Source organism: Drosophila bipectinata, chromosome 3L (genome assembly GCF_030179905.1).
Source record: "Drosophila bipectinata strain 14024-0381.07 chromosome 3L, DbipHiC1v2, whole genome shotgun sequence".
Lineage (NCBI taxonomy): Eukaryota > Metazoa > Arthropoda > Insecta > Diptera > Drosophilidae > Drosophila > Drosophila bipectinata.
The window spans coordinates 17,328,488-17,340,729 of NC_091738.1; the positions used below are offsets into that span (position 1 = coordinate 17,328,488).

General features: G+C 42.0%; 3 protein-coding genes across 6 annotated transcripts; all 3 read right to left on the reverse strand.

The window, feature by feature from the left end:
- Positions 1-200: 200 nt before the first annotated feature.
- LOC108120348 (transketolase-like protein 2) lies at positions 201-2,264 on the reverse strand. The gene is made up of 2 exons (XM_017233968.3): positions 1,391-2,264; positions 201-1,331 (listed from the first exon to the last, which is right to left on the reverse strand). The coding sequence occupies exons 1-2, from the start codon at positions 2,207-2,209 to the stop codon at positions 279-281; spliced, it is 1,872 nt and encodes a 623-aa protein (XP_017089457.2). The 5' UTR covers positions 2,210-2,264; the 3' UTR covers positions 201-278.
- Positions 2,265-5,846: 3,582 nt separating this feature from the next.
- On the reverse strand, positions 5,847-8,297 carry LOC108120354 (uncharacterized). Of its 4 annotated transcripts, none has more exons than XM_070280273.1 (10): positions 7,878-8,297; positions 7,742-7,818; positions 7,089-7,682; positions 6,932-7,030; positions 6,832-6,870; positions 6,747-6,779; positions 6,574-6,687; positions 6,201-6,513; positions 6,023-6,138; positions 5,847-5,959 (listed from the first exon to the last, which is right to left on the reverse strand). In XM_070280273.1, exons 1-10 carry the CDS (start codon positions 8,183-8,185, stop codon positions 5,949-5,951), a joined length of 1,704 nt encoding a protein of 567 aa, XP_070136374.1. In that variant the 5' UTR covers positions 8,186-8,297; the 3' UTR covers positions 5,847-5,948. The 4 variants fall into 4 exon arrangements, with proteins under 4 accessions (XP_070136374.1, XP_070136376.1, XP_070136373.1 ...); XM_070280275.1 differs by having other exon boundaries at positions 6,580-6,687; positions 7,878-8,296; XM_070280272.1 differs by having other exon boundaries at positions 6,574-6,690; positions 7,878-8,296.
- Positions 8,298-10,299: 2,002 nt separating this feature from the next.
- grim lies at positions 10,300-10,997 on the reverse strand. The gene has a single exon (XM_017233974.3). The coding sequence runs from the start codon at positions 10,702-10,704 to the stop codon at positions 10,300-10,302; it is 405 nt and encodes a 134-aa protein (XP_017089463.2). The 5' UTR covers positions 10,705-10,997.
- Between the last annotated feature and the right edge of the window lie 1,245 nt (positions 10,998-12,242).

The following is a 12,242-nucleotide window of genomic DNA, read 5'->3' on the forward strand; positions in this document are numbered from 1 at the left end:
TAAAATAAAGAATTATAAAAAATGTGTTAATATAATACTCAAAATTAATAAAAACTTATCTTTTATAAATTGGGATTATTAAATAGGAAAATACATATGTAATTTCCAGGACATCGAAACTTTGAATTTAAAGCATTCGTTTGGGGAACAAGCTTTTCTTGATTAGTCATAGGTTACTTTTAAAATAGATACTTTAAAACTCTATTAATAAAATTAGTATACTTAAAATTTTGGCATAATTATAAAAAACTACAAAATCGACCCCAAGGAGCAGGCTTTCACTTTTTCAGGAGAGCCATGCTGGCTTTCACGATGTTACGGGAGGAGATGCCGAACATGTCGAGCAGTATGGCTGGAGGCCCGGATCTGGGCACAGTGGGTACATATAGATGTTTAACAACAAAATTTCGGTAGTCAGCCACGGCGCTGAGCACCGCCTCCCCAAGTCCGCCCTGCTGGTAGTGATCCTCCACCACCAAGATCCTCCCACCGCACATTTTGCCGTGTTTGATGATCAGCCTAACATCGAGTGGCTTCACCGTGAAGGGATCCAGCACCCGGGCGGTGACGCATTCCTCCTCCAATTGCTCGGCAGCCTCCAAGCACTCGTACAACGTGACCCCTGCCCCAATGAGCAGCAACTCGTCCGAGGGCTTCTGTCGGATAATTTTGGCCAATCCTACGGCGAATTTTTCGTCGTTGTTGTAGATCACAGTGGTGCACGGATAAGTGATGCGTATGAAGCAGACGCCCTGGGTGTTGGCCGCCAACTCCACAGCCCTTTCCGTGCTCACAGCATCTGTGGGATAAAAAACTGTGCTTCCGGGAATGCTGCGGAACATGGCCATGTCCTCCAGGCCCATTTGCGAAGGTCCATCCTCTCCGATGCTGCAGCCGCAATGCGAGCCGGCAAAGTTCACGTTCGTGTGGGATATGGCGCCCATGCGGATCTGATCGAAGGCCCGGGTGAAGAAGGCGGCATAGGTGGAAACAAAAGCTACGGTGCGGCGCCGACACGTGGCTCCCAATGCCACGCCCACCAAGTTTTGCTGGGCTATGAAGCACTCGATGAACCGCTCGGGAAAGGCGTTCCTCAACTTATCCGCATATGTGGCGTTTTTTGTATCGCCATCGAGGGCAATCACCCGGGAATTGTTGGCTGCAATCTTGGCCAGAGCGGAGCCATAGGCCTGGCGAGTGGAGATCGAATCTCCTAGGCGATAGTCGGGCGGAGCACATAGCATTATGTTTGTAATTTCGACCTCTGGGGCGCGGCCACATTTGTCAACCTTCTTGGGAATTAAACGAGCATTCGGATTGGAGATCATAGCCTATGGGGAAATAGAAAAGGATGTAGTGGTTGGCATTGATGTTATATTTTAAATATTACCTGGAGGCGCTTGATCACTGCCACGGCCTTTGATCCCAGGATCTGTCCGTGCATCTCGTCGCAGCCCTCGATTCCCAGGAAGTCCTTGCCCTTAATGGTCCTGGCCAGCAAAGCCGTGGGCCTATCCTTGGTGTTGGCCGCATTGTGAAATCCCTTGATTAGCTCGTCAAAGTCGTGGCCATTCAGAACCAAAGCATGAAACCCAAAGGCCTCCAGCCTCTCCCGTAGGTTCTCCATTTCCGCGAATACATCCAACACTCCCAGCTTGTTCACATCGAAAATCACACAGAGGTTGTCTAGACAATAGTGGGCGGCAAAGTGCAAAGACTCCCAAACACTGCCCTCGGACATTTCGCCATCGCCAACGATCACATAGGTCCGGTAATCGGCCTTGTCCAGATATTTGCCAACGTATGCCATTCCAGCTGCCACTGCGAGACCCTGTCCCAGGGAACCCGTGCTCACGTCGATAAAGTTCAACCGCGGCGTAGGATGACCCTCCAGGTCGCTGTCCACCTTCCGGAGGTTGCGCAGCTCCTCCACCGGAAACAGGCCGGCCTCCGCCCAGGCAGCGTACAAAATGGGAGCAGCGTGGCCCTTGGAGAGCACCAGACGATCGCTGGACGGATCTCGGGGATGCCTTAGGGTCAGTTTCATCTGGTGGAAGAACAGCACCACCATGATCTCCGCCAGCGAGGCGCACGAGGTGGGGTGGCCCGAGTTGGCTGCCTGGGTGGAGGTGATCGAGTGGATCCGCAGCTTCTGGGCCATGTCCCTCATGGTCTGCAGCACCTTGTTGTCTAATTTTGGGGACGACATCTTTTTTTCCACTCCAACTTCTAAAATTTACAACAAATTTTTGATTACTCAGGGAAAGAGAGTCCTATACCTATTTTTACTTCTATCTTAAGAATACATACTATTTTATTGTGGCAAGCCATCCCTATGTTCTGCAGTATCCCTTCATATCCTTGAAAAAAACTTTCCCACACTCATAAAAAACCTTTAATTTTATATTTTTTTCTTTTTTTTTTATTAATTGAAGCAAATTTATGGCAAATTGAGTGCGTCATAACATCCACTCCGCCGAAATCAATCAAAACACCGAGGATTCCCATACAAATCACAAGGTAATAAATATTTTGAAGGAAGCAACTCAAAACATTAAAAAGTAAGAATCCCTCCCAGAAATACAATAAAAATTGCAGTGTGAATTTTGCGGATAAAAAAGTGCAGTGGGCTCAAAAAAAAAGGTAAATTTTAGAGGAAATGCAGGAATTACAACCCCTAGAAACCAATAAATGCCCATCAATGAAGCAACAAGAGGCGCCGAAACCACTCCCCGGTGCAGTTTGGAAAACAGTTTAAACTTGATTTGGGTGCGAATTGGAATTGGCTGGAGGGGTTGCATTGAATATTAACCCTTTGCCGCTGTCCGAGCGCTAAATAAATCATTTCTCTTCGATTAATTCGCTTGCTGACATGTGCACACTCACATGTCCCGACTGAGGGTTTACTTTTAAGTTTTTTTCCCCCTGTTTTGAAGAGGGGTTATGCGACCGCTACTCATGTCAAATTTTGGCTTTTTGCTCCGCTTTGTAGTGGCATGGAAAATTGTCCGTACCCGTGCAGTCATAAGTTATAAATTAGTTAAGTTCCTTTCGAGCACTTTAAAGTCACCCGAGAGGGTTGGCCTCATAAAAAAAGGGTTTCCCTCCGATCCCTTTCCCTTTTCCGCGCCATTGGACTCGCTTACCCATGTGCGTCTTTTGAAATTTTTAAGTGCATTGATTAATTTTTATTTTGATCGCTTCGAAATCAATATTGTTTGCAAATTTCTTGTAAATACCCGACCGAAGACACAGGCCCAGCAGTTGGTGTGTGTAATTTGTCGTCATTTGTAACGCCCAGACATTGCCATTTAGCGAAGGGGGTTCAAATGTAACTATATCCGTTTAAAAGATTTAAGAATTTATGTAGTGGAAATATCTTTAAAAATTTTATGAAAACTGACAGCCGTGAGAGAAGAATTATTTTATTAGAGAAAGAATAAATGAGTTAAAATAAACCAATATTTGTAAATGAATTATTCTGAATACTACATAGAATATTCATAGACTAGACAGTTGCAATTACCATACTTTCCTTTTCCAATTTCCCAGTGAGTGGCAGAAAAAATCGAATACCGATTCGGGATAAATGTTCCCAGGCTAAGCAGCCATCGACAGGCATTGAAATTTGACTAAGTGGAAACGATTGACCTATGTCCAAGCACATCTATTGAATAGTAGGATTTGCATGGGACCGATCTCCACAGCCTCCCTTCATCCCCTGCCTTTGATCCGATGGCGACGCGTGTCCTGTTCGCCGATCCCAATTAGTTACACCCTTCAGATGTCAGGCGGTATCGATGGAGAGACAACAAATCAATTTGCATGGAGGATAACTAATAACTTTCGCCCGGGGTGACATAATTGTCTGAGGACCAGCTTGACCAGCCGGCAGTCCGCACATCATAACTCATAATAATGAAGTGAAAATGCCTCTGCCTGGCTTCTATCCTGGACATAATCGGCTTTCAATCCAAACAAAAGGACGTGGCCTCTGAAGTCACGTGCGTGCCTTCCAGTCCGTGGCCCTTTCTTTTCGGAGTGAAAGTCCTGACCGGCAAATTTGTTACGCTTTGATTTCGTGTCCTTTCTTCAATGTGAAAGGAAATCGCGGCCACGGTGATCCCTTTTCGCCTTCCGCTCCTTTTTATTGTCTTGTCTGAGGGCCTACCTACTTGGAATCGTGCCCTTGATTAAATTATATAGCTTTATCCCCGAGTAGGAAGTGAGCCACACTCGTGGATGGGATAAGACTCTCTAATAATCTTGTTTCGATTGAGATGTTGGCTTGGAAAAGGGTTATATTTTAGGACATTCTTGATTACCTACTTTTTTGTTTTGTTTTTAAAAAACTAATTATATACTTATTTGCCATTTAGATTTCCAACACCTTAAGTGATAAATAGAAGTCCCTAGCCACCATATGCTCAAAGACAAGCAGGGGGTTTTGGAAACCTCCATCGGACGGCCAACTGTTGTGGCGCGGTTGGTGTCTAATGATTGGCCAACTACCATAAAAAGGTGGCACTGATTTAATGGGAGCCCGGTGGTCTACGTTTTCCAAGTTCCTCGACATCCTCACCCCACGCAAACACTCTCCTTATGTCCGTCTCTATTTTCAATTTTGTTAATGACCCAAAAGTGGCGTAAAGCAATTTCAACCAAGCCAGAGTCTCGCACACAAGACAAATAATAGCTCAGCAGGACATTGACAACAACACCCGGGAAATGGACACTTGGAAAAATAGTGGAAAAAGTGTAGACCAAATTTTTAAATAGATAGAAGTGAAATGTATTTAGTAGCTCCGCAACAAGCCTTAGGTATTCCTTTCAATGTAGCTGTGGGTAAGTGGAATCGGAAAACAGAAACCAGACTGTCGACCTGAAATTGACTGCCGCTGATGGTCACTGGCCAAAATACCGATAATGAAGCGCAATTGTGTTCAAATCGCTGGTCAGAAACAAATTCCATTTCGGTCAATTAATCATATTCGGAGACTGAAGGAGTTACATATAGAAGGCACTTCGTTTTTCTACAAATTTAAGGTGTTGCCTCGTAAAAATAAATCATTGGAAATCGGGAAATTCTTTGGCGTTTTGTTTGTGAACCCAAGACAACCTCCTGTGGTTTTGTGGGTGTTGACACACGTTTTTTGAGTTTAGCGTTTTCAATTGGAAGTACGGAGTTCGGAGATCGGAGTCCGGGCAATGAATCATGAGATTAATGAACATGCAGTCAGTAAATGTCAATCCAAAAGAATCCCAAGAAGGCTTTACTTAACTTCGCTCAAGTTCTCTTCAACTTGGTCTTTAACATCAAACAATTAACTGGTCTGTCGGGCTTTCTTTGTCGGCACTTTGATATTTGATTTGACTCTTTTTCCTGGCCAAGCCGAGTGGATATGTTCTAGCCATCCCCTACCATCTTGGCCATCTTCGTTTGTGGTCATATTGCGTTTCACTTTCGCTCCACTTTCAGACTTTTCGCATTTGGGGGCGTTTGTTTGCCTGGCCCTTTTCCACTTTTGCCACTTTTCCCCCCGTGCCACTTTTTCAGCCTTTTCAACTGTAGTTTTGCCCAGAAAAGTGGGTCACTGATGTCTCCCATTTGTTTATTCTATGCGAGGGTTCCTTCTCGGGTTAGTGTACTTTACGGCTAAAATCAATAGACTGGCTCACTGTAATTAGCTTTGACTTAAAGTGCATGCCATGCGAAGTTCAGGTTCTGGGTGGGTGGAACTCGGTCTGAGTCACTCTGGTCAGAGTCTATTGTTATTGCAAAGAGAGCTTAGTGCCGCTGAATGGCTATTTCTAAGTAAAGGAATTACATTAGCATTAACAAAGCATGAGCCAATAATTTTAAACTACACTATTTTTTATTAATTTTACAATATTTCCAAAACTTAAGCGATGTTTTCTCCAATCTTGTGTCTTCTATGCTTGCATTTTTAGCTTTGTGCTTTAATTAAAGAATAATAAATTGAATTAAATATATTATTCAATTTTATCCACAATTACTTACTAGGATTCCCGCTTGGAGTGTTATTAGAAACATTAGGACTGACCATGGCCACTCCTGGAGCTTGAGTATAGCCAGCCGATAAAGGTGGCATATCGAAATTATAAGAACCTGAATAACTAGAAAAGAAATAGGAAATTTATTCTAGTTTGTATACTTTAAGAAAGATAGAAGTTGTTACCCCATGTGACTCAACGGATAGGAACCCGCATCCATTTCGTAGCCACCTCCCATGCCATAGACCTGACCTCCGGCGCTCATCTCGGCCAGTCCAGCGGTTCCCACTGGACTATAGCCGGGACAGGATTCGGGGGACAAGCCGATGTCCTTGCCATTGGGAAAGTGGTTGAAATGGTTGCCATCAGTGCAGTAGGGCTTGTAATCCGATGAGTATACTGTTTGGGTCTGAAGTCTGTCACTCCCGAAGCCGCCACCGGCCCCAAAGTAACTTGAAGCAGGCATCGACATCGTTGGTGGATAGTATGACTGAGCACCTAAAAACAAAGCAAATACAAAAAAATTACAAATATTCTAAGATAGATTTTTTAAAATACTTATACTAGAGCTGGAATAAAACTGTTGAGCACCCATGGGAGAAAAATACGCTTGATCACCAAGAGGAACACTAAATGCTTGCGGCATTCCCTGAAAGCTAAAAGGTTGTTGAGCTTCTGAAAAATATCTTTAGTTAATAGACTATTAGGAAAAAATAAAAATATTAGAAAACCTTGGCTGGTGTTTCCATAAAATTGTTGAGATGCTGAAAAAAAACAAATTGGAATTATAAAATTTTGATAAAACGGATACCCTACCTTGATTAGCAGATCCCTGCATATAAGCTGGTGGTGGAGCTTTAGTGGTTTTGGGAAAAAAAGATGATTTTAATAATTAAAAAAATAAATTTAATATTACCTTGAATGGGATTTACGTAATATGGTTGAGCACCCTGGCCATAACTATTCAAATAAGGCTGATATTGAGAATTAACTTGTGCAAAGGTCTGCTGAAGTCCTGTTTTCAAAATTAATTTTAAAAAAATATTTGCGAAGTAGCCAGTTATTTTGTTTACCTTGCTGGGCCGTGGCATAACATTGTTGAACACTTTGCTGGTATTTTCGCATAAAAGCATCCATATCATAGCCAGCATTGGAACCCTGAGTGGTAGAAGGACCAGCCGTCATAGCATTACTGACACCTCCTCCAGTATATTGACCGCCGTGCTGATTAGTATATTGATTTTGGGACTGATTCATTCCCATGGCTGTTGCGGGGTACATGCCATTTCCAGGATAAACGTAGTAGGCCATTCCTGTTGAGGGGTCCACACTTGTGGACTGGTGACCTTGGTAGACGTTTTGCTGTTGGCCGGAGTACTCGGCCGGTGGCTGCTCAGTTGGCCTCATTGAACTGCAGCAGCATCCTGATTCCAGAGAGCAACTCGGAGTCTCCATACTTGGAGCGGTGGGCGCCGCACACATAGTGGGCTGATTCACGATCGTCTCATTAGATGCCGAACTACATTCCGGCAGCGATGGCCCATAGTTTGTGTAGTATCCTCCATTTTGAATGACTTCGTCGGCAGAAGAAACAGTCTCATTTAAAGTGGGAGCCTGTTGTTGAGTCACAGCTGATTGCCAGCTACAGCAAGGCTCACTAGCTGCATCTGAGGAGAAATAGGATAACAGAAGTACAAATAATATTTATTTAACCACTCCCACTCACTGAAGCTGTAATTTCCATAATTCATGGCCTGGCTGGTCTCTTGCCCTTCTTGACCCGATGAAATGCGAATATGTGAGCTGTGGGGCACAGATATAAGGAAAGTATCTAACAACCAACACTCTGGATTCAAACTCACTAATGCAGACTCGTATGTTTGAGGAAGGAACTTAAATCGCTTTCTAAATTGGTGTCACACTTTTTTTCCTCCGATCGTGAACTTGAACAAGTGGCTGATAAAATCGATTTGGCCTTTTGTTGATGGGTGTCACAACTTTCGACAGCCACTGGGTGGGTACGCAATTGTTGGGCACTCTTGGACTTGTAGGTTTGGTGGATATCGCCCATGCTCTCCATCGAATTCAGAATCCTCCTGTTCTCCTCGTCCTCAGGGTCGTCACTCAAGTAACCGGCATTATCCTCGGTGTTGTTATCCGAAGAGGTCATAATGGTTCTCAAATCGAAATCCTTGAGCCAAGTGACACACAAGGCGTCTGGCTCTTACCTAAAATTTTATTTGAAAATTCGATATGATTTGTTGACGTCAACATTTGGTTGCTTAGCTTGGTGGATTCAAATCAAACATCCAGTAATTAATAAACCCATTATTCTTTGGCCCATAACAACCTGTGACTCGATAGTATTTCCACCCATTTGCAGTTCCCACCTGGCTATCTCCGATCTCCGATCAGGTCAGCATGTGTGCTACCAATTTAACCAAATTAACCAGAAATATGTTATCATAAACTGTCTACTTCTCGAGCATAATTGCAGGCGCGAAACCGGAATTCTAAAGACAAAGCCGAGCGAATTACCCGATCCAGGACACGCGACTGGCAATATAAGAGCATTTGCATACCCTATAATTTTCCCCTCGCTTATCAACGCCAACAAATCAAGCCACACGAAAACCACACGCGAAAAAAAGGACAGCCAAGGACCCTAATTTCCAGGACGCTTATTGTCATGTCACGACAATTAAACAAATTTTTTTTTAGCCCTGGTTCCAGTGCGCTTTTGAGCGATTTAAATTAAGATAGGCGGCAAATTAGCGACCCGAAATGTTTGCATAATTATTATTTGACTGGCGACCTTATCGGGCACTCCTGATCGCTCGCTGCCACAGATGTTACACTTTTTTTCGCTCCCGGGGTTAAATGGGTTCTTAGTTTTTTCGTCAAAGGCTTCGTTAAAGGGGTACACCCCCGGTATTTGCGACCCCGATGACTTGGACAATCTAGCCACAGACTGAGATCTGCGGTTAAGCGTAACCTTTGGTTTTTAACCCTTCCTGGCCAAAGTGTGCCTGGCATGACACAACAGGAAAATTCCCAGAACGCTCGCGTTTAGATGGAAAGTGTTTTCCCTTTTCAAGGTGACATATTGGTTTTTCCGATAAAGATCACTAAATGTTTGCTTACTCCTCCTCGTCGTTTTTTTTGTGAGGGAACGAGGTGTCCTTTGCCATTTGACTGCTCAAAGGGTTAACTATTGCAGAGGGTTTAACTAGAAAGGGGTAAGTTTCTTTCAAAGCTTCGGACAAGACTGCCAGGCCCCTTCCCCATCTGAAAATTTAATAAAATATCAAGACAAAGTTGCTTTTTTTATAAAATTGTATTTATTTTTTTCTTATTTTCCTTATATAAAAAAGATTCAATTGCTTACAAATGTTTAAATTTTACATTTGATTAATTTATGTTTAGTTTAATTTGCAATGCCAAAGAGGAAATAATAATTTTGTAATTTTGCTAAAATCATTAATAATGTTAAAATATATTTCGAAATTTTGTTTATTCGTTATTTGTATCAAAACTGCGTAAAGTTTTTTTTTTGTTGCTTAATTCTGGATTTTTTAGTGGTTCGGCGGTTCTTTTGTATTTTATTTTCTGTAGCTAGATTATTGACATTTTGTATATGTATTTTATTTTTTTTTGTAAACATATAAAATTGTTGTTTGCTTAAAATCTATTTTGTACAATTGAGTTGTTGTCATTTGTTGTTCTGGCTTATTCTGGCTGCATTTCTTGGTTCTGTACTGAAGTTCTGTATTTGTAAGTTTACGTTTTATTTACCATTTATGTTAATAGGTGAAATGCTAAAATTTGACAATTAGTTTTTACTTGAATACGATATTTGTGGTTTTACTCATATGTATAGACACTGATTAGGTTTATGATAATTATAAATATTTACTGAATCGTCTCTTGCTCGGATCTCGAAAATAATGCTGAACCAACCGGGAAACCTTTGCTTGCAAAATTAAACATTTTCTCCGCTGAACTGAAAACGGAAAATTTGACACCCAAAAAAGTAACCAACAATCAATATCACTTTCAGCAAGTCGATGACAAATTTTGAATTTTCCTCTTTATCTCTCAAAAATAGTTTTAAAAATATTTTTCTTATTTTCTTGTTTGGAAATATCCATTTTTTTTACAAAAACCCTTTCTGTTCATGTCCATACCCAAAAAAGAAATCACAATGCGCTTTGATTGAGCCTGCCTTTCCATGAAAATTTCTCGACTTTTCATTCCTCCCAAAAAGTGAAATGGAACGCAAATTTAGTTTCCTTTCGAGGGGGCATCGGTAACATCCTCATCGTCCTGACTCTGGCTCCCACTGCTGATTTCGAAGGATATTTGTATGACCGTCGGCCGTCGCTGGCTGGAATTGTAGCTGTAGATTCTCAGGGCGTAGCAGAAGATCTGGGCCAGAAGGTCCCAGCAGCCGAACTCCGACATCGTCATGGCCCCCTGCTGTCTTCCCAAAGGCACCGAAATGTTGGCACGAAAGTGAGGACGTTGTGGCTGTTGCTGCCGGTGTTGTTGGTGTTGCTGCTGTTGCGCCTGTTGAGGTTGCTGTGGCGCTGCGGCAGGTGTTGCTGTTGTCCTTTGATTCTGGGCACTTTGCTGATTGCTTCTGGCCAACAACTGGGCCTGATCGGGTATGTAATAGGCAATGGCCATTGTTGATGTTTTTATACAAAATTTGAGTTTGAATGTTTAAATTTTGTATATTTATTTTTTAATGTTTTGTTTTTATTTTTTTAAATAAAAATTGTTCTTTGCTTGGAATCACTATTTGCACTTAGATTTCCTTCAAGTCTTTATTTCTCTGTTCAAACACTTTATGAATTTTCTGTGACTCATTTGGCGGGAAAACGTACGAGGAAAACTTGTCGCTTTTTGGGGACGAACTTTTTCTGGTTGTGCGTTTTTCGCTTCCGCTTATTATTCAATGTTCTCTGGTTGAGGCTTCAGCATGGACTGACTGCAAATATCCTTGCCGCAGTCACATTTATAAAATAGCTGCCAGCTCTCTGTTCCTGTAGGAAGCGCGACCTCTCTCTCGTTCGGTGTTCCACCACCCCGCGGAGTGCGCGTTGTGTGTGTGCTTTGTTTATGCCAACAACCAACCAATTGAACCACCAACCACAGGCCTCACACCACCGCCGAAACGCCACCACCGCCACAACCACCGGGAGTGCCACCCCAAAGAACACGGCTGCCTTTGTTACCTTTGCTCCGTATTCTCGAGGGGGAAGCTATGCTCCCAAAAGAGAGAGCCAGAGAGAGACCCGGAAAATGTGAGAGAAAATGGGGAAAATGTTTTACGTAGTGGTCTTACGTCGAATTTAACGTAAGCTTACTTTTTCGAGGGGTGGTTCGCTTTCGAAATTGTACTCCAGGGGTTGACTTTTACTTACTTGGTCTGGTAAGAGGGGAAATCTGGTTCAAGTTATTCTTTTTCGAAATTCGAACTGGGTTTTGGATTATTTTCTGGTTCTATGCCGATGAATCAACAATTGTTTTCCAGGTATTCCCTTCGTTTACATGGAAAATATATTTGAAAGGGTATTACAAAAGTAATCCACTGAGTTTGCCCAAGAAACGTATTCGTAAACTAAATTGTAAAGTAAATATTCATATCAATATACTCTTAAACCTTCAACTAAATCAAACAAGAAACCTTCAACTCACAAACCTTTAACACACATCCTTAAAATGTTACCTTAACCAACTTAAGTCAGGAATATTCCCCCAAGCAACCTTAAACTTGACCAACCCTAAGGACTTCTCACGACTTGACCTTCAATTTAAATCACTTCCATTGTAGCTCCCGCTGACTACAATTTTAACCTTGAAAAGTGTTTGATTCTATAGCTTTTTAGCTCCCCTTTTTTCTCAGAAAACTGCAGCTCATCCATTACGATAAGCTGTTCCGGGATAGTTTGTGGAGCAAAAAGCAGTGGCAGGAATCTGCTAATGTCTTTTAAGGGATGCACATTTCTAAAAAAATATTTTTTTTTATTTTGTTAGTTTGAAATAAAAGAATCAGCAATAATTATATGATTAAGTTTTATACTAAAAATATATATTTTAACAAAACATAATAACAAAACATTTAATTTCTCATTTAATCATAATACTCCATAATATTTATTAAATATAGGATACCCCTCTCCATCGATTCCATCGCCTTCACTGTTCTCATGCTCAATAAA